This window comes from Ambystoma mexicanum, chromosome 7p (genome assembly GCF_040938575.1).
Source record: "Ambystoma mexicanum isolate Mex_15411 chromosome 7p, UKY_AmexF1_1, whole genome shotgun sequence".
NCBI classification, from domain to species: Eukaryota; Metazoa; Chordata; class Amphibia; order Caudata; family Ambystomatidae; genus Ambystoma; species Ambystoma mexicanum.
Window position 1 is genome coordinate 375,236,467 of NC_090939.1, and position 22,874 is coordinate 375,259,340.

Below are 22,874 nucleotides of genomic sequence, written 5' to 3' on the forward strand. Positions count from 1 at the left end.
GCTGCAGTCTTTCTTTATCCATGAATCATTTAGCCCATGTAAAGAAATACAATACTGCCAGCTTCAAACAACATCAACCAATGTTGTGTACCTCCTGGGTATTCTATATTACGTTTGGAATATGAATATAAGCGTCCTTCACTCAACTTAGATTGCAGGCACTAGTGATTTAGGAAATAGCACCCAAAGAAGCACAAACAATTGCAGGTGGCTTAAACATTATACAGTACGTGAAATACAACAGTAGCACTTATTTTGTAGACTTCAGAAGAATAAAAGACAGACCTTCCTAACCACATTGCGACCTATGATCTGCAGGTTGCATGAACATCCTTTCAGCAGGTGTGCTAAACATCTAAACTATCCTACTCAGAAATTGGGGCCTGCAAAGAACGTCAAATTTCCTCTACCTTCTCTTATGGTTGGAAGATAGAAAGGAGATTCAAGGACTGTTGCAAATGTTTTCAAATCCCCCAAACATCTTAGAAGAACGGTCAAACAGCCGGTGAAGTTCCTTTCAGAAAGTTCACCCATGCTTAGTCCGAATAGGGACACAGACTAACTTGCATCAGTTTACAAAAGTGTGTAATAAAGTTTTTTGAATGACTGTCAGTCTGTTTCACTTTGATATTGTTGCAGCTCGAATCTCTAAGTGTCTTTTTCCCCCCACATTACAAAGGGCCAAACACTTCTACAACATCTTTTAGTAATGCAAACATACAGGACATTCAAGAAAACACTTGTGAGGTACAAATATATACTGTTAGAGGGACTGCTGAAATAAGAGGAAGCATGGGAAATGAATTATCAGTCTCTACCGTAACACAATACACTAGAAAAAAGGAACACACACATTAGAATACTTCTCTGAAGTAAAGTCAAAGTCAGTGCAAGTACAAACCATTACATGCGGATGCTTTACAATTAAAGGCTTTGATCAAAAAGTTTAAAACCAATAACCTAAAAACAAATGGTTTACATTTCTCCTTTGTTGATTACCTTTCATCAAAACCCAAATTCGGATCAGCAAACTGGTCCAATAATGTCATTTCGATAATTTTCTTTGGCGCTTCATTTTGGATGAAATAAATTACTGAGTGGTGCAAGCGGTAGTCCTGTTCTGGTGGAGGGTCTTCCTGTGCCAGTCGAAGTAACCTTGCATATTCTAACTTGATTGCCTTAAATTGAAAATAATTGTTAAGCTCGTCACAAGCCATTTTACAAATGCATCTTCCCCACCTTTATATGCTTTTACTCATCAAACAGCAGATATGGGTAATTTGCAACTTTTCTAGTCACTTAAGTGGGGCTATTGTTGGGGCAACTCAGCATCAATATTAAAAAACGCCAACTAGGCTTACGGGTTCTTGTTTTGCCACCCAGAAAACCACTTCCTATTTGAAAACAGAGTTTAACATGCCCTTTTGGCCACACACCCTTTCCCAAGTTTTAAGATCAATTAACAACTACCAAGCACACTGCCTGGTAATGTAACAGATTGCATCAGGAGCAGAAATTACTTGTAATGTTTAAACCCTCACAACACCTTCCAAGGTGGTGAGGAAATCTCAAAATATCCCCACAAACGCTTCCCTGGACAACACTTACATGCCAAACAACAATAAGAGATTGACAGCATTGCCCCACCAAACAAATTTTAATAAATAGTCTTGGGTCTAATGCGCATAGTATCAAGAAGTCAAAATGCATTCAAGTTAGCTCATGAAATACATCTGCTTTTGAAAGGATTTATGCAAGGCATTCAAGATATGCTCCCTTACATTATTTCGAAACTAGACAAAAGTTAAAGCAGGTCTTGAGCACAACATGCTCATGTATGAAACCAAACAAAGAATAACCTTTGTAAAAGGGTTCTTAATGGTGGATACAACCATACATTTACAGAGTTATCTTTAAAATAGTCCCAAACACTGAGTGCATGCAGAACTAGTGCAATAACCACCAGGGAGCAGCTGAGCAACTCCAACCTGACAGTTGTGCTAATAATGGCCCCAAAGTGCGGTCTACATTCTGCCGCTCGTTCAATCCAACAGTTCCAGTTTTAAAACCAGAGAGATTAGTGGAATCGAGTGCAAGCAACGTTTCTGGTGTAAATGCTGGTGGGAATGTGCTGGCCTTCTAATAGGCCCATCTGTTCCCCAATAAAAGCATATGCACCACCATTAAGAAAAGCAGCAAAGTATGGCATCCAGCGTGCAGCATTTGGAGGAGCCAACAACAGGGAGCTAACCAGAAGGCGAGTGGCCAGATGTTACCCTGTGTGGGCGGGCATTATAGGCATGGACAGCTAGCATTAGCCACCCTCAACCAGAGGCTGAGGCACAAACACTCCTGTCAAATGCATCCATCTTTTATGAATCCTAATCAGCAGGCATATAATGGAACGCATTAGGTTTGTACTTTCCAGTAGAACACTGAACCATCTGTTGGATGAGCTGTCAAACGTAGTAGGTTAATATGGTTTTGTTAATAGCTTCAATCGAAGTGTTTCAACACTTGGAGTCATCAGCCGATTTGAGGATATTGGGAAGCTTAATGATCTCCTTCCATGAAGAATAAGGTAATAGCCAAAAGGTATCAATGGCCAGTACAAAGTGTTAGGTGTCAGCAATGCGAGGAAGACAACTTTTGGATGACTGTTCAAAATATGCCATTTTATTTAATTATAACAGTTATCAAACTCCTCACTATCCCTACTCTGATGAGGATTTCCCTGCCTAACAAAACTTAAGGGAAACACTATAAAACACAGGATGTCTGGGCATCACACTTATACATTAAATATACAAAGAAAATATATGGTAATTCAAATATCATCAACAATGCTATTGACAGTTTCTTGATAACCTCTTAGTAACATGGGTGAAAGCCCTTCTCCAGGATTCAAGGGAAATTCAGTTCCAAGGTTCAACAAAAAGAAACCAGGAAATCCATGTAGGTAGTACAGTCTCAATTTAGTTTGTGATTTTTCAATGTTAAGGTTAAGTTTTGTTAAACAAAGTTCCAAAAACAACAAAGCTGTTCTTCTTGGTGAAATAAGGACTTTCCACTTCCTCAAAATAGCATCAATGTTGTTCCTAGCCACACTGCTTTGCCACTACTTCCAGTTTTCCAGGACTTGCCACAGTTCAAAAGAAATACAACTTCAGTAAATGTTAGTGAAGTAATAAGTTACTTACCTGTAACTGTTGTCTGGCATGGATTCACATGTTCATGAATATTCCCCGTTGTTAGGCCGGGAATCCTCGGTAAAAGAAAAAACTTTCACTTTCGTTTTTATAAACTGTATTTCTCCTATAAATCACTCACTGAGCTCTGGGTCATACTGCCCCCAGCCAATGACTGCCCTCTCCCTAAGCCCCTCCTCTGGCAGCCATCTTCAGATTTTCACTGCACATTCAAGTGTTGGGATTCCTCGTGTTTTGCTCCTCTAGCTTTGTGTTTTGCATGTTTTTTTGGCTAGGAAAACCCTATTTCTGTTCAATCGAGCCTGTGTGCTCCATTGCTTACTTATCAGATTAACGGCGATCCGTTTTTCGGCATCTTTAATCACCCCTCAAGAGCAATATTGTTGAGTGTTTTCTTCTTGGAAGTTTCCAGAAGGCCATCAGGCCTGCACCATGCCGGATCATGTCAGAGGAGAAGGACTGGGCTTTCCACTTCAAACTCTGCATCAACTGTGGTTTGCGGAATGTTTTCAGGGACAACAAGCATTCCCAGTGCCTGTACTGTCCTCAACTGATGCACAAGGAAGAAGATTGCGAGATCTGCCGTGGCTTCTCCAAGCGCACGATAAAGGATCGGCATATCCAACTGGCGGCATGGCTCAAAGCCAGGGCCTCTACCCCCTGTGGTCCACCGGGGCATGCCTTACGACAGGGAATATTCATGAGCATGTGAATCCATGCCAGACCCCATGCTGGAGAAACACAGTTCTTGGTTAACACGTAATATGTGTTTCATGATACATTTAGACAAGACCCACCAGACAATCCAGTGACAATTGTCTCCTGGTCCCCAGATTTAAACTTTCCAGAGTTGGGGGGTCGCAGTTTTTCAGTTAAGGCAGATCAACTGTGGAACTACCTATGTCCTACCATGCAATCAAACCAATACTACCCTCACTTCCGGAAGTACTTCATAAACTGGCTCAAGAACTGTGTCTAGGCCTCAACGGTTATACCCTCCTTTTGACATCCTCAATGCTTATGCTGTGACACCATGTATATAACTCTGTATTGAAAATGTATCCAATATCATTTTATATAACTTTCTGTAATGAAAATGCATCCAATATTCTATGATGTACTATTATGTATCTATCCTTATCTGTAACCAAGCTGCGAGTTGTCTTATGCAATGCGCCCTGATACCTATGGGTCTGGTGCGCAATACAAGTAATAAAACAAACAAATAAACAAACATTTAGGAATCACAGTTGGTATCTTTGTCAGGGTGACTTCACAGCACTTCAACTTCCATTTCAACAACTTCAACGCCTACAACAGTTTACCATGAGGGCATAATCCTTTGCCTCATAGTTTTCGACTTCTTCACTTGTGCTACGGAAGTCTTTCATTTACTGACAGAGCCAAATTCACTACTACAGCTTCAGTACTTTGTGACACCACTACAGCTTAATTACTTTGTAACTTCAAACAGGTTTTGTTTCTGACAAGATTCACTTTCAGGTACTTCAACAACTTAAAATAGGCAAGGCAATCTTCCTCTGAATATCCCTTTTCAAAGGGGCAGCCTCTTTTCCCCTCTTGCCCGTCTGCAACCAACAACAACCTATAATTGCCTCTGGAACACACTTTTCTCTTCCATCTACAGTCTTTGGCAATGTAGGCTGTATCAATTCCAAAGAATATTTATAAGTAGCTAGTTTCCCTTCCCCAACCTTCACCAGGATAATTACCCACACGCTTTGGTGTCACTCTCTTGGCTTCAGGTAATGCTTGCACACTTGTATCTTGTGCAAGTAACACGTTACTTACCTGTAAATATTGTTCTCCAGCATGGGTCTGGCATGGATTCACGTGCTCATGAATATTCCCCCATCGATAGGCTGGGAATCCTTGGTAAAAGAAAAAACTTTCACTTTCAAACTACATTTCTCCTTTAAACCAACCACTGTCCTCTGGGTCATACTGCCCCCATCCAATGACAGCCCTCTCCCTAAGCCCCTCCTCTGGCTGCCATTTTCACTGCACGATTCAGTGTTGGGAGTCCTTGAGTTTGCTCTGCAAGCTACTTCTACGTTCTTTCATATTTTTGATGGAAAAAGGTTTCTATTTTTGTTCCGAAAGGGGCGTGCGCTCTTTTCTACATCTGCCGATAGCGGGGATCCGTTGTCTGTGAATTTCAGCACCCCTCAAGGGCGAAGATTATCAAAGTTTCCCGAAAGCCATTGGGCCTACTTCACACCCTACGACCACGAAAGAGGTGAAGGAAGGAAGATCCCTCTTCAAGTCCTGCACCAAGTATGGGCTACGGAATGTGTTTGTTGAGGACCAGCACATGGCAATACCTCTACTGCCTGCATCCAGACCACAAGGAAGGAGAACGCAAGATATTCCTTGGTTTCTCCAAGACAACGGCAAAGGATAGGCACAGTAGACTGGTGGCGTGGCTGAACACCAAGGCCACTGCCCGTGCTCCGAGCAGGGACATGCCTTACTCATGACAGGCCGGTCCGAGGAGTGGTCTTCTAAGTCCTTTGAGGGAGCCTCTTTTGTGGGGGCCCAAGACAAGGCCAAGAACAGTAAGTCCTGGTCCACCGGGGTCGTGCAGGAAGCGGGTCCCACAGTGGACTGGGCGCGATCGACATTAGGATAGCTAGCAGCAACATGCTCGCCTTGGAAGCAAGACAATCCGGAGCAACACCCAGGTCCGCACTTAGAAACCTCTGGGTATTAAGCACGTTATAAATAACCTATCAAATCACATCACCCTCCGCCTCCACTGCCAGCCAGCAATCGAGCTACTCCTCGAAAAGGAAATCATCCAACCTGGTTAAACTGCGGGAGAAGCCTGAGAAGCTGTGGACGGAGGAGAAGACCAAACTGCCCAAGAATTCCCAATCGGCAGAGGATAAGACTTTTTTGACGATAGAGTTGGTGGTGGCTGCTCTCACCAAGGCTAAGGGGGCTGACCCTGTGAAGTTAGCCCCTGCAGCGCAGAAGGTATACCTGCCCCCGCAGCCTAAGGCTTCCCCACCGGATGAGGTGGAGTCGTTCCATTCCATGATTGCCAGAGCCTCCGAGATATTCCAGCTTGTGCCTGAAAAAACCAGGAAGGTAGGTTTCTTGTACCAGAGGCGCGAGGCCAAGAGGAAGACAATCATGGCGGAAGAAGCCATGGTTTAACTCACCGGCTTCCGTTTTCCTTTCTCCACATGTTGCACAACTTCTACGGCTTCTGGCTTCACTTGGGTCGCACACCCTTCCTCGCCGAAGGCATCTCTGGTCCAGCCAATCAATTAAGGAGCACCTCTCGCTGGGGAGACCGCGGCTTTATGACAGCTGCTCAACACGGTTTCCAAAACACTTCTCTCTGCACAATCTCTGCAATTAGACTCACATGGGGAAAGGTAACCTTCCTGCATGCCTTCCACCGCGCAGTCTCTGCACACCTTTGGGGGAATAGGACCCTTCAGAGGATAAACAGATGAAATCTGCTGCATTAGGATCCTAGTGCCCCTTTGGTTCTGCGTCTTCTGCCTGGATTGCCAACAACGTGTCTTCTTTCTGCTTCTGCCTTTTATGCCTCTCAGGTTCCTTCAGGTGTGGGCTATGAGGCTTAATTGCCTGACTACTACCACAGCATGACATTTCAGCCCTCTTCCTCATCCCATACATATGGAATCATGGGACTTGTAGTCCACAAAAACCAAATTAGTTTGTTTTAATAACTTCTTAGTTGTAAGGGTAGATTTATGTCCCATAGAGTCATTTAAGGATGAACCATTTAAATGTGTTGTTCTAGAGGAAGACAGTGCATTTAAGACAATATTTCAAAGTTCCCTTCCGTTAAACCTTAATGTAAGGAGGATTATTATCCTGAAATACCTTGATTGGTCTTTCTGTTACGGCTTGTTCGGGTTTTATGGCATTTGTTCCCAGAGTCACAGATTTTATATGCGGTTCAGATACATCATAATGATAATAGGCCATTACCGGGTATGCCAACTTTCCCCTTTAAAGGACAAATACTGTGTGTCATCCAACGGGATCTCGTCACCACATTGGGCGTTGTCTCCTCCCAGGTGATCATCCTGCAGTGCACCACCCCCAATGTCAAGATCGGGAAGTGTCTGCCTTTCCCTGGCCACCTGGGAGGAAACTATAGGCAGCGGTTCTGTGAGGGATACGTAGGATTCATCACACAAGACAACAGGGAAGCTGAATTCCTCAAGGAGGTTAACATATCGGGTGGGGGAGGAAAGGTGACATATTTGCAGAAAGGGGGTGGAGTGTTATGTCTGCAGAACACTTAGCAGCTGCAAAGCAAAACTTGCCACCAAGGAGTTGGATTCCACATCTGCCAGACCAAATACATCAAACCCATCCTCACTGTATTACTTAAGCAAGTACTTCTTTAGGCACTTTAAACAAATATTTATCTGTTAGTAGGACTGATTTTAAAAGGACGGGGTAGGGTGTTCAGAATTGTATTCTATGAGTAGGAAGAAGAACAGGCACACAAACAGATGAAGGAATTTAAATGTTGATTTTTGTGCATCACTGCAATATCCTACCAGCAGGAGTTACAACATATTTCTCCAACACAACAGTAGTGGCAGTGGCTGAGGGAAACTTTATCCACTTTTGTTTCTTCAAAATTGGAATTTGTTCCTCATTCTCAAGGAAGTCTTGGTTGGACTAGTGAGCTGGTGCATTGCAGCACTACAACCTCAACCTGCAGATTCTCGATTTTTGAGTTTTGTTTTCTCAGCTCTAGCAGTAGCTGGCACCAACACTTGGCATCATGTTCACAACTTGGAGAGAAGGGATGACCAAGATCTCCAACCTGCTTTACCTTTCAACATGCCACTATCCGCACATAGGATGACCTAAGAACCATATACAGGGTTGGTTCTATGCCACTCTGATGGACTCTTGTAGCTCTTAAGATTTCTGGATTGTATTTACTTAAAACAATGATGAGCAATATATGCAAGTCAAATTTCCATTGGAGAAGAAAAAAAAACTGGACGAGAGAACTGGTATTTGCATAACACAAAAAAATAAAGTAGCAAATCCTGCATGCCAAAAACAAAAACAGGGCTCTGGGGATGCAGCAACACAATTTTATATCATTTTTTTTAAAAAAAGGAGCAGCCATCAAGAAATAAAATCCAACTTGGATAAAAAAAAACATTAAATAGCGAGATGTGAGCAGTGTTTGTGCATAATCAAACTACACACATTAAAGATGCTTCCCCCAACAACCAGACACTTAAAATCTGCATCACTCCATTTCAAGAATCATCAGAAATGGTAGAGAAGTTAAAAAAGAAGGCTTTTCATCAACTGTCTACAAATGTGCTTCTCCCATTTCCAGCAGTACCACTATGTCTTGAATATAGGTTGGCCTTTCACAGACGTTAACTGTCCAACAACTGGTGCAAATCCACTGGGATGAGAACGATACAGCTAACACAATACAAAAATAAACAATTACTAAAATGAACTTGCAAAACACCATAAATTTTACTACCTCACAGAAAACTCAAAACAGATAGCTGAAACTGCATTAAAATTACAACAAATAAAATAAACCGTCAACCTCACTAAAATGAATACAATTAAATGCCTACATATATATATACCACTGATTGACAAATCTAAGTTTGTAGATCCATGTTAGTGAAAGTTAAATACATTTAAAAAATACTTGCCACACAATCAGAGCAGATGACAAAAATGATAATAAACACCATCGGATGGATAGCAGTAATTAATATAACTAACACACACAACACCGCAAATAAACCTTCAAACATGTAAATATGTATTAACACTTACTTTCACATCAGCCACACTACTGCCATGGGCACAGGGAGAGTTCTGGAATCAAAAGGATACAACTGCAGAAAATGGTGGCTTTTATACTTTCCAAAATTAGTACTTAGAAAAAAGGGCTATATACCAATAAAACTACTAACATTAATGACATTTTCACTACAACAATCACAAAGCTACACAAATAAAACAGTAACAACAATCAATAACAATGCAACTCACAGAAATCAACTTTTTTCCAACCCAGCCACTTTTATAGCTGCAACTATTTGATGCGGCTGCAGACCTTGCTTTGTAACTGCGGCTACACATACATTTTCTGCAAGCCCAAAATCAAACTAAATTGGCCTTCAAAGCTTCAAATCAAATAAGTGAACAAGTACATAAAATAACAACCAAATAAAATGCTATACTATCATCCACATGAAAATATGATTATTACAGAGAAAATGTATGTTTATAGAAGTGGCTTTAAATATACCTGTGTTTCCAGCCCAACTAATAAAACGTGAATAGTATTGGCTCGCCTACACACATGCTTTTTAATAGACGCGGCTACAAATGCACGTCTTATTTGCCAGAATATAGCTTCGGCTGCAAAACAGTGCAACATATGCCAGCGGGTAAAGCTGCACACAGAGTGGCTACTGCATAGCCGCAGGTAAGCACAACAGTACCATTAACCAATCAAAAACTTCAAAAAACACACATCAAACACACCCTGCTCATACAAACTATTAGAAAATTCAAACTGGGAATCATCTTCCTAGAAATAAATACACAAATACAATAAAATAAACAAAAACTTTATTATACCCTCGGATAACAGTTAATTGACTTATCATAACCACGGTTACAAAAAGGGGGCTCACTTCAGGTTTTATACTTCAATACCACTTAAAAGATCAATACTGTACAACACTACTCATGTACTTATGTAAAGTAGTTGATGAAAGTAGGGAATAATTCATAATAGTTAACTGGGTATGCAAACATCTCACAGCCACACAATATAATACCATAAATGAGAATACACAACCTAAAATGCATTTAGAGTACGATTGCTCCTTTTTATATATATTTTGTCAAACTATTGTCTTCTCTTTCTCCAAGTCTCTCATATACAAAAGTCTAAAAACACACAGCCAAAATATAAGACCCCCAAATACCTATTGTATGGGAGCAAGGGGTCCTCAGGCCCCCTCGTGTCGTAAGCTCCTCAGTACAAGGCTAGGACCGCGTGCCTCCGGTAGTGGGATTTCCCCTTGCCCTTATGTAAAGTTAACCACGGTTGACTGCTACATAGATGGGACTACTGAGCAGACCACGGGGCATCCATCTTTTGTGCCCCCTTTTGACTACATCTTGGGTAAACAGGCCTCACTGCGATAGTACAGCAATGCTCAGTTCCCCTTCCACCGCAGCAGCCAAGGACAGAGACACACACACAAGGCGCGCAGGCAGCTGGCTGGCCCCCACCCTTGCACTCCCCCTGCGAAGGAAAGCTCTGCGCTTCCATTCTCACGCTGAAGCTGGAGAAAGTTGCAACAATCAATATGCTACAGTTTTCTTCCTCTGAGATCACTGTTCGCCTGAGAACCGGCATGTGAACCAGGATGAGCTAAGCACTTTCTGCTCGATTCGTCCTCATAAACGTGCAAGCCACACACCCCCATTAGAACAATTTATTGCCATCCTGACCCTGCACCCCCTGTAAGGTATTTCTTTCAAGTGCCAGACCCTCGCCTGTGCTGTGAAATCCACCCAATACACTCCTTACTAACCTTAAGCATTTTTACTACTATATATGCTTTTACTTGCACTAATGAATTTGAAACCTAGGAAAAGATGTGAAACACAGCCTGATTCTTCTACATGCACAATAAGGTCAAGGCCTTCAATTAAAGCCACGAATGACCCAATTGTACTGACAATAATCTTTGTGTGTGACTTATGTAGAAATGTGACAAGTAGCATAAAATGTTTTAAATAATTTGTTATTTAGTGTGTAACATATTAGCTTAGGTAGTGACCACAGTGACCGGACCCTGACCTACATGGAGCACAAGATGTTTGACGTCCGTCAGCTACTCAAACTACCAGGAGGAAGAGATGCCACCCACATCTACAGCACCACACCGCCTGGCCAATCGGGTCCATTTAGCATTTTTTGTTAGAGTTACTTTAATATAAATATGAGTCTGATGTAATGAGATTTTTAGAGTTTTTTGGGTTATTTCCTATCTGGAGAAATAAACCATCCTTTGAACTCTTGCAGCCGGGTCCCAGTGCCTCTTTCCCTGACAAGGGGTTGCGTTTGCGATTTTATTTTTTCTCTCACACGTAGTAAGCCGGGGAAAGGCACCTACACTATCAGGTCACTGACCATTGCCTTTGGCCATGGCCAGTGATTTTTCACCCCCAACGTCACAATGCCTATAAAAAATTACTTTTAAAAAAAACAATAAGACAATGACACCTCAAAATATGTATATTGTGCGCAAGGAACTACTTCTACCCTAGGGTGAGTTCTTAATACCAATTTGTCTTTGTGGATAACAAAGAAAGGGTTTTGTACTGACAAAGATTGTAGTTCACTGACTCTTCTTAATGTTTTATATGCGAGGTGTTTAAGGCTGGACTTGTGCATAAGCTCAAATGGCGGGGTCCTATGAGCTTTTCAAGTACTACATTTAGGTCCCACCCTGGTGCAAGGACTACATTTAGGTCCCACCCTGGAGGCTTGGGTTGAAATGGGAGAGTAGAGTATTTTTACTCCCTCCATGAACGCCTTAATGACAGGGCATTTCCACAAGAACACCTTACTTTGAGAAGTGGTGTACGCAGATAGAGCCATCAGGTGAACTTTGAGTTAAATACTAGCCCTGAGTCTAGTAAGTGAAGCATGTAATGTAGAAAGTGTGATGGAGTACATTCTTTCGGGTTTATTTGTTTTGACTGGCACCATATTACAAATCTTTTCCACTTGTTAAAGTAACAGTGTCTAGTGTTCAGTTTACGTTGAGAATGTCCATGCAGTTGAGAATGTCCATGCACCTTTGGGGTAGATTCAGATTACCAAATTGTATGACTTCAGGAGCCAAGCTGTCAAGTTCATAGTGTGGGCTACTTTGACCCACTCAGTAGTACTCCCATCCATAACAAAGCTGCATTTCAGCAGAAACAGCAAAATGGCTGCGCTGGCTCCTTTGAGCACCACTGCCTCACACCAAAACTGCATTTTGCTACTACAAAAAGATGTTTGCACCATCTTGCCAAGCACATATTGGGCAGGATGTAACAAGGGGGCACATGTAAAAGCCTGTCAGTGTGCTGCTTACAGGTACAAAATAAGGGGAGTGAAAAAGCAGCACTGCTTTGATGCAAACCCAAAGATCCCATTGAAAAAGGGAATATTTCACATGGAAAAGGATGCTGCTCCGACGCTATTTTCATCAAACTACTTTTATTAATAAGGCCTTGCCATGCCCATCCATATCCACATTCTGCTCAAGCAGAAGAAAGCATGATCCCTGAAGGACGGGCTGTGTCAGTCAAATCTGGGAAAATCAACAAAATCTTTACTTCAGCTGCATGGAAAAACGCTCGAATTTTGCTACAAAATGTCAAAAATCACTGCTTTAAAAGAAATTCTAGCTCTCTGCGCACATGTCAATCTCAAGAGACCATGGCCTTGTACAGATTGTTGTGTACAAGAAGCTAACTATGGCTACAAAACAATGAGCAAAAACAAAGAGGTGATGGCTGGAAGGTTTAGACCTAATCTTAACCACTGGCATTGCTCGGGGCAACCCTCCAGACCATCGTTCTTCGCCTGCCAAGCCATTACAGAAGGGGAAAGACCATATGCAAATCAGGCTTGGCCCCACCCCAAAAGGGGCAGTCCAGCCCGAACTGCTAGGTCACATCCCTTCTGCACGAGACCACAAGCATCCCCAAACATGTTTCGCCCTTGTTGGGGCTCATCAGTGAGGAGTAGCTTGGGTCTCTAGGCCCAGCAGGCACGGGACCCACGTCTGGGCATACCCGTCCCACTCGGGGTGACAAAGCAAAAACAAAGAGGTGATGGCTGGAAGGTTTAGACCTAATCTTAACCACTGGCATTGCTCGGGGCAACCCTCCAGACCATCGTTCTTCGCCTGCCAAGCCATTACAGAAGGGGAAAGACCATATGCAAATCAGGCTTGGCCCCACCCCAAAAGGGGCAGTCCAGCCCGAACTGCTAGGTCACATCCCTTCTGCACGAGACCACAAGCATCCCCAAACATGTTTCGCCCTTGTTGGGGCTCATCAGTGAGGAGTAGCTTGGGTCTCTAGGCCCAGCAGGCACGGGACCCACGTCTGGGCATACCCGTCCCACTCGGGGTGACAAAGCAAAAACAAAGAGGTGATGGCTGGAAGGTTTAGACCTAATCTTAACCACTGGCATTGCTCGGGGCAACCCTCCAGACCATCGTTCTTCGCCTGCCAAGCCATTACAGAAGGGGAAAGACCATATGCAAATCAGGCTTGGCCCCACCCCAAAAGGGGCAGTCCAGCCCGAACTGCTAGGTCACATCCCTTCTGCACGAGACCACAAGCATCCCCAAACATGTTTCGCCCTTGTTGGGGCTCATCAGTGAGGCCTAGAGACCCAAGCTACTCCTCACTGATGAGCCCCAACAAGGGTGAAACATGTTTGGGGATGCTTGTGGTCTCGTGCAGAAGGGATGTGACCTAGCAGTTCGGGCTGGACTTCCCCTTTTGGGGTGGGGCCAAGCCTGATTTGCATATGGTCTTTCCCCTTCTGTAATGGCTTGGCAGGCGAAGAACGATGGTCTGGAGGGTTGCCCCGAGCAATGCCAGTGGTTAAGATTCAGTCTAAACCTTCCAGCCATCACCTCTTTGTTTTTGCTTTGTCACCCCGAGTGGGACGGGTATGCCCAGACGTGGGTCCCGTGCCTGCTGGGCCTAGAGACCCAAGCTACTCCTCACTGATGAGCCCCAACAAGGGTGAAACATGTTTGGGGATGCTTGTGGTCTCGTGCAGAAGGGCTGTGACCTAGCAGTTCGGGCTGGACTTCCCCTTTTGGGGTGGGGCCAAGCCTGATTTGCATATGGTCTTTCCCCTTCTGTAATGGCTTGGCAGGCGAAGAACGATGGTCTGGAGGGTTGCCCCGAGCAATGCCAGTGGTTAAGATTCAGTCTAAACCTTCCAGCCATCACCTCTTTGTTTTTGCTTTGTCACCCCGAGTGGGACGGGTATGCCCAGACGTGGGTCCCGTGCCTGCTGGGCCTAGAGACCCAAGCTACTCCTCACTGATGAGCCCCAACAAGGGTGAAACATGTTTGGGGATGCTTGTGGTCTCGTGCAGAAGGGATGTGACCTAGCAGTTCGGGCTGGACTTCCCCTTTTGGGGTGGGGCCAAGCCTGATTTGCATATGGTCTTTCCCCTTCTGTAATGGCTTGGCAGGCGAAGAACGATGGTCTGGAGGGTTGCCCCGAGCAATGCCAGTGGTTAAGATTCAGTCTAAACCTTCCAGCCATCACCTCTTTGTTTTTGCTTTGTCACCCCGAGTGGGACGGGTATGCCCAGACGTGGGTCCCGTGCCTGCTGGGCCTAGAGACCCAAGCTACTCCTCACTGATGAGCCCCAACAAGGGTGAAACATGTTTGGGGATGCTTGTGGTCTCGTGCAGAAGGGATGTGACCTAGCAGTTCGGGCTGGACTTCCCCTTTTGGGGTGGGGCCAAGCCTGATTTGCATATGGTCTTTCCCCTTCTGTAATGGCTTGGCAGGCGAAGAACGATGGTCTGGAGGGTTGCCCCGAGCAATGCCAGTGGTTAAGATTCAGTCTAAACCTTCCAGCCATCACCTCTTTGTTTTTGCTTTGTCACCCCGAGTGGGACGGGTATGCCCAGACGTGGGTCCCGTGCCTGCTGGGCCTAGAGACCCAAGCTACTCCTCACTGATGAGCCCCAACAAGGGTGAAACATGTTTGGGGATGCTTGTGGTCTCGTGCAGAAGGGATGTGACCTAGCAGTTCGGGCTGGACTTCCCCTTTTGGGGTGGGGCCAAGCCTGATTTGCATATGGTCTTTCCCCTTCTGTAATGGCTTGGCAGGCGAAGAACGATGGTCTGGAGGGTTGCCCCGAGCAATGCCAGTGGTTAAGATTCAGTCTAAACCTTCCAGCCATCACCTCTTTGTTTTTGCTTTGTCACCCCGAGTGGGACGGGTATGCCCAGACGTGGGTCCCGTGCCTGCTGGGCCTAGAGACCCAAGCTACTCCTCACTGATGAGCCCCAACAAGGGTGAAACATGTTTGGGGATGCTTGTGGTCTCGTGCAGAAGGGATGTGACCTAGCAGTTCGGGCTGGACTTCCCCTTTTGGGGTGGGGCCAAGCCTGATTTGCATATGGTCTTTCCCCTTCTGTAATGGCTTGGCAGGCGAAGAACGATGGTCTGGAGGGTTGCCCCGAGCAATGCCAGTGGTTAAGATTCAGTCTAAACCTTCCAGCCATCACCTCTTTGTTTTTGCTTTGTCACCCCGAGTGGGACGGGTATGCCCAGACGTGGGTCCCGTGCCTGCTGGGCCTAGAGACCCAAGCTACTCCTCACTGATGAGCCCCAACAAGGGTGAAACATGTTTGGGGATGCTTGTGGTCTCGTGCAGAAGGGATGTGACCTAGCAGTTCGGGCTGGACTTCCCCTTTTGGGGTGGGGCCAAGCCTGATTTGCATATGGTCTTTCCCCTTCTGTAATGGCTTGGCAGGCGAAGAACGATGGTCTGGAGGGTTGCCCCGAGCAATGCCAGTGGTTAAGATTCAGTCTAAACCTTCCAGCCATCACCTCTTTGTTTTTGCTTTTACAAAACAATGAGGAAATGCAGACGGAAGAGACAAACCGAATTTGCAAGAAAAAGGCCAGCAGCGCTAAATGTTTAAATGTACTTTTGCAAATAAAGAAAAATACTTGTTTAAAAGTGTATGTTGGATAAGGCCCTGCCCGTATCGAGCAATGTGAAGGGGTTTTTGCTGTGAAAGATATACAAAAGATCTTATTCAACAGGCTTTATTCTGATTTATAACAAAAAGAAATAAAATAAGGAATTATAAGGCAGTTGTTAGAGGGGGGGGGAACCGTCCAAGCAGGTTTCTGCTTGGGGGATGCTAGCAACAGAAGGCCCCTCACAGTAGATCCTAGAACACACAAGTGATAATTGCAATCTTAGTAGACTTGGGTCTGGGCTGAGACCTCTTACAATAGAAATTCTGGGACACAAGTATGTGAAAAAGAAAATCACACCTCCCCGTGACTTCTGCTGGGAGTTTCCAAGCCAACTCCAGGGCAGCCTTGGAAGCTATGCCCATATATGGGGAACAATACTGAACATTTGCCTCCAAAGACTATGTTATTAATAAAACTTGTAAGACTTATCTTTGCAACAGGACTTTGCACAAATGTTAAAAGTTAGCAGGGTGAATGTAATTTTGTGGTTTATAATTTAAGACGTTGGAGCCTTCATTGCCACCTTGGGAACAGAAATGGCAGAGAATTGGGTATTCCACGGAAAGTGTACATGATGACAATGTAAGATTTAATACTGACATGCCTAATGATAAGCCCTACACATGTGCAAAGTTATAGAATTTTAGGCCGAATATTTCACACTAAAAATGACTAAATATTAGAAGAACGAAACAATGTCTTACACATTGTAGCGTGGCATGTTCTGCATAAAATATGTAACCTGCTTAGGTAATTTGTTAAAAGGCCCCAAGTTTACAAATTTGCCATTTATGTAAGTAAATGTGGCAGGATATTGACATTGTAAAACTCGCATCATAAATCTGACATCATGCCCTTGAAACCCAACCAGATTAGAGCAAGGCGTCAACCATTACCCCTGACCAATTCAGTAGTTTAGAAGCGTGCTTAGCTAAGCCTGCCCTGCCATATAATTTGAGGATGTCACTAAGCTCTATAAAAAGGGTGGTTGACTGAACTCTGGACAGACTCTTTCCTGAATTTCCTGCGCCCGAGCTCCTGATCTTTTACCTCCATCTTGCCAGACTCCAGATCCCACTGCAAGGCCAAAGCATTGCTGACCATCCCAGCAAGGCCTCAATCATGAAACCCCACTAAAAATCCCAATACCAAAAGGGAGTAGCTGTGGTATTCTTTTGGGAAGCATCCTGAAACCAGACCGGCTTCTTGCCCACTAACTGCATGCCCGCTGCAACCCCGCCATCCAGCTGTCCTGATTATCCGGTGACCAGACCTTTGCCCAGCTGTCTCTTGCCCAGAGAGTCTGCTATCCGGTGGCCAGAATCTTTTGTGACCAGAACCGGTTGACTGTACAAAATCCCAGATTCAAAAGTGTACTGTGAGTATCTCACATCCCATGACACAGTCTACCCCATCTTGACCTTTGTCTTTGTTCCACTCTCTAAGCCACCCTATCCATACCCTGATAACTTGTATAGTCTGTTCTAATTCTCTGTGCACCCGGTTCTTGTTTTCAAGTGTTAGCGCAATTCTTTCATTTATCTTTTCGACTAACTCCTTAGTCATATTTTGAGTAATCAAACTAATTTCCACATAAAGTTGTACGCTGGGGTGACAAGGTTGACGTCGCAAATCAACCTTGGATCTTTCTGTGTCCCTCTTTAACAATATAGCCTGAATAATTTAGCTTAAGTAAAATTTGCCTTTCTTTCAAAACCGATTGTCATTTTTAACTGCTTTATTATCCTAAAAACGAACCTCATTCTACCTTCCAAATCTCTCTCAATTCACCAGCTATACCGGTTTTTACCGCGGGCTATATTGCAGTCCACGGTAAAAACACCCAATGGTAGTAGAAAGTAAACCACTGCCAGCAGCCATCAATTATAGAAAGGGTAACAACCTTGTTACATGGGAAACTAGACAAAGGGGATACTAAGTAACCCCTCCAGCACCCTATTGTAAGATAGTGTGTGCTGGGTCTAGAAGGTTACAAAATGTAAGTAAAGTAAATTTCACTTTACTGCTCTTGAAAACAGTAGTTTCCCAACAGAAGGTATTTAAACCTTTGAGAAATCTAAGAGACTTCCCCGTGCCACTGTAAAGAAGGTGCCGTGTGTAATCGCAATGTAAAGATGATGCCTATGGAGTTTGTCAGACTCCAAAATCAAAAGAAACACGTACAAATCGCAGAAAAAATGCATGAGAGTGGGAGGAAAAAGGTCTCACTCTCTCCAGGTTAGAAATGAAAAGACCTAAAGTCCAGCAAAAGGGCTGGGGGTCTCCAAAATAGAAGGGAATTCGCACATTTCTGAGAATTCTCCCCAACAGTAGGGATGGCAGTCATAAAAGAAATGATGCTCAACACAATGTTCTGAACTTCTTCCCGCTCTTAACTTCCTCATCAGCGGGGGGCGCTGTTGCACGGCCAGCAAAATGGCTGCAACCGTGTGAGCTCCGTGTGAGCATTGGGATCCTTGGCAGAATTCTACCAGTCATGGAGGCGTGATAGGCTGGAAACTTATGGTATAGCTGAGTGAGGGTCACGGGCACAACTGGTCCTGATGGTGGAATGATTGCCTGAAGCAATACAGAGACCTGGTGTGAAGACTGCTGGTGCCTGGCCGAAGCGGACTGCGGGGACGCACTGGCAAATACTGGACGGCCTCTCCTGTGGAGGCGGGGACTACGGCGCTGTGCAGGGAGCCCCCCAGCCGTAGACACTGGCAGACAGGCGGCGGAGAGCCGATAAGTAGAGGAAGCATTGACTGCAAACAAGGAGGCGCTACATCGTAGCGGGCTGTGGCAGCGCCTGCTGCGGCACAAGCACTTTATTGGAGCGGGAAGCTGTCAGCTGGTCCCCGGAGCAGTGAAAAGTTGCTGCAGGCTGAGGAGAAGCCAACTGCATTAAAGATTTGCGCAGGGAGGAGGGGTGGCGCTAACCCCTACCCCGGGGATACACTTGCACCGAGGCCGGGGGAGACGGTGGCATTCGTGGCCTCGGGGAGATCACTGGAAGCATATTTAAAATATATATAAATTGCGGCGGGCTGTGGTGACGCCCGCCATGTAAAACACACACATAGATGAGCGAGGATCGCTGATCACCCCCTGGGCAGTGGACACACAACGACGGGCCCGGACAATGCCCCCCATATTATAGGAGCCTTGGATTGTGTGGGGGCGTGGTCACATGCAGAAAGGCCTGATCCGGATGACCGGCATTGCCAGGTATTGAGGAGATAGGAACGGCGGGGCAGTCCGCAATACAGGGCTGCAGAAATTGTCAATGTGGGACAGTTCTATGAGGCGCAAGCAGCCCAAGGCACATGCTGCTTCAGCAACAGGGCTGCACACCCAGGACTTCTCATTGAGGCCGATCCGGATTCATCCCCCTCATTACAATCGCTGGACTCATTGGGGCCAGGGGGGGTGAGCAGACCTCCGGGGGGATTGTATGGGTGGACTTTGTGTAGGCACGTCCAGCAGAGAATATTGAAAAGGGTTGAGACCAGCGAGGCCTACTGCAAGTTCCTCAGACGCGGTTAGTATACGGTTGTAGAAGGTTGGTGGGCTCTCACACAGGGGCCTGGATCAAAGTCAGTGGCCTCTCTGGCCAGTGCACTAAGTACTTGAAATTTCTAAAGACAACTACTACGTGGAACTGAGAGCTGAGAGGGCGGACTGGACTGAACAGTGGCATGCCTAAAAGTGTGGGCCCCAAATAAAAGTAGGACAATTGACAAGTTTACCAGACCCACTTCAAAGCAAGCGGAGATGTGCGAGGGGCCAGGTGACGCGGGACTCGTAGAGACGTTAGATCCGGTGGCACCTGTCGATCTGCTGGGAGTCTTGGCCATCATGCAACAGGGATTCGCCTCCATCAACAATAACCTAGATGGCATTACCATCAATGACATCAAATGTCAAAGAATGCACAGATTAAGCATTGCATATTATGCATTGGTCAACGTATGGCGCAGAGTTGTGTGGGAGGTCTGGATGAGCGCGGTAAGAGATGGCAGGCCACAACCTGACTGATGTTATGCTATTGAGCTGGAATGTGTGTGGTGTGGGTGCCCCCATAAAGATGTGTAAAGTGTCGGCATACACAAATCAACAGGGGGGTGGGGGGTTGGCAAACCTCTGATTTTGCAAGAAACACACCTGCTGGAACATCAGGCACGAAGGTGGCACGCGGCTGGGGTGATCAGCGTTATTATACTTCATATTCTGTTAGAGCACGAGGGGTTATGATATTGGCGCATCAGTCTTTGCCATTCACGCACTATGCAAATGAACGGGATGAATGTGGCCGATTTGTGATCGTTCATGGGAGACTGGGCAGTGTGGAAATACTCTTGATGAACGTATGTGGCCCGAATGTGGATGATCCAGAGTTCTATGAAGCTTTATTCCAGAAGTGCTCCAGGTATCCTACTGCATTGGTAATATGTGGCAGTGATTTCAATACAATAGGTGTACACCTTGACCGCACATCCACCACACTCTGCATCCCAATAAACGCAGCATGCAACATACACAGGCATATAGAAGATTTAAAGACGTTTGGCGAATACTCCAAGGCGCACACCGCGCTTTCATGTTTTATTCTTCAGTACATGACATGCACTCAAGTATCGGTTATTGGCTGACATCCCACAAGTTGGTGAATTGGGTGACTGAATGTCCCATACTGCCCAGGACTCTGTCCGACCACTCCCCAGTGCTGCTCTCACTGAGCATTCTCGAGGGCCCCCCAACGGCTGCAATGGCGGATTAAGGCCACCTCTCCGAAAAAGTGCACAGGTTACCTTTTGGCAGGTATTTAAATTGTACTTGCGGGGGCTGGCAATGTCAACCGAATTAGAGGTACTACGGGATACAGGGACGGAGTTAAAAAGGCGTGAGGCCGAACTGCCACAGCTACAGGCAAAGTATGCCGAGAAACCCTCTCCACATGTTAGCAAAGATATTAAAACACAACTGGATGAATATCAAGAGGCAGCAGACGGAGCACTGTGCTATTTTGACAGGTCAGCAGCAGCTTGCCGGTACAGGTGTCAGGTTTCCTTAATTACTGTCATCAGGTTTCCTTTAATTACTGTTAGGTTCCCTTTAATTATTTCCCTTTATTTCTGTGTGGGTTTGGCCTTGACCTTTCTATACAGATTCCTGGCTCTGGCCCAAGGCAAGATAGAGTTTTACAATAGAAGCCTTGATTGGCTAGAGAGAACTGCAGGACAACAATGAACGTTCTAAACTGTCACTCTCTGCCTTTCATCGTCGTAACCCCAGCTGAGAGGACGTGTTTGTAGCTGCTCCTGCTGAAGTCTTGGGCCTAGTGGATTTGAACTTTCAAATCCTGGCAGTCGAGCGGCTACTTATGCGGGGTTGTTCAGAAGAAGAATTCAGGTTCGCAGGAGAGTTTCTGGAAGTTCTTTTGGAGAAGAAAAAAATTCTTAAGCTAAGTGACTTTATTTGGATATGTAAATCTTTGCTCAGATTCATTAGAAACTTTAGGAGATTGTAAATGAAAATTCAAAAGAACTGATGTTACTGTGTTTATAGTTCTACGTTTAATTTTTAAAAGCGCGCAAGCAATGTTAGACTGTTACGTGTGTTCAATGCGCGCGTGATCGTAGCGCGCGAGAAAATACTGCTACGTGAAAACTACAGCGCGTGAATTCATTGCGCGTGTACGCGTGCGCGAGAAAAGACTGCTACGTGATTTCTATAGCGCGTGTTCCAGCGCGAGTGTTCATAGCGCGTGTGTTCATTGCGCGTGTAGTCGTAGTGCGAGTACGCGTGCGCGAGAAAAGACTGCTACGTGATTTCTATAGCGCGTGTGTTCCAGCGTGAGTGTTCAAAGCGCGTGTAGTCATAGCGCGAGCATGAGAAAAGACAGCTACCTACGTGACTTCTATAGTGCGTGTGTTCATAGTGCAGGTGTTTATAGCGCATGTACGCGAGAGTAAGAAAAGACTGCTACGTGACTTTTTACCAGCGCGTGTTTTCTTAGCGCATGTGTTCCTCAGCATGTGTTTTTTCTCCGGCGCGTGTTTTCTTCAACGGGTGTTTTGCGTGGGTAAATTTTTGCAAAAAGGTTTCAACAGACTTTGGAAAAGTTTGCAAGTTCTTCAAGAGACTATGAACTTTATTTATTAAGAAGGAAGACCAGGATTCATCCAAGTCTTCTTAACTGGAACATTTAACAGTTTATAAGGCAAGAGTCAAGGTTCTCAAGAGTTCAATAATTAAAGGATGCTGTTATTTTTAAGACTTTCAAAGCAACAAGAAAGGTAGAAAGATTTTATCAGCCATTACTCCAATCTTCCCTAAGATCTAAAAAGAGAAGAACCAGGTTCTGCATCAGCTAGTCAGAATGTCGCCAGCCTGGTGCTTCTTATGTTATCCACTTCCCCCTTTCCCTTTGGGGTGTAGTTAACAGAGCCGAGAATTATCAGGTTCTGAGGATTACACTTCAGGGGGATTGTCGGGGGTTCAGCAGCTTCCGCGGACACAGGATAACTCTCAGCCTGACAACAGGGAGCTGGAGAGACCGGGGAGACTACTGGCGCAGACAGTCCATTTCGAAAGGGGCAAAACCAATATTCCATGCATAACCAGAATGGACAGTGTGGTGGTCAATAGAATAGAAGTAGTGAGCGAGGTGTTTTATGTCTTTTACAAAAACCTGTACTTTTCATCTGTAGCCACACTTTGGGGCGAGATAGAGGAGTATCTAGCCAAGATACCCACTACGCTCCTTTCAGCAGAAGCTCGGGCTACACTCGAGGAACCCATTACGCTG

At 45.1% G+C, this 22,874-nt stretch overlaps 1 protein-coding gene across 2 annotated transcripts in view; it reads right to left on the reverse strand.

The window, feature by feature from the left end:
- The window catches only part of USP25 (ubiquitin specific peptidase 25), a 1,331,637-nt gene that overhangs the window by 199,296 nt on the left and 1,109,467 nt on the right, over positions 1–22,874 (reverse strand). For both annotated transcript variants that reach the window (XM_069636412.1, XM_069636413.1), the window contains one exon: positions 1,000–1,178. In XM_069636412.1, the coding sequence (XP_069492513.1) occupies positions 1,000–1,178 (179 nt within the window). The remainder of the gene's footprint in view (positions 1–999; positions 1,179–22,874) is intronic.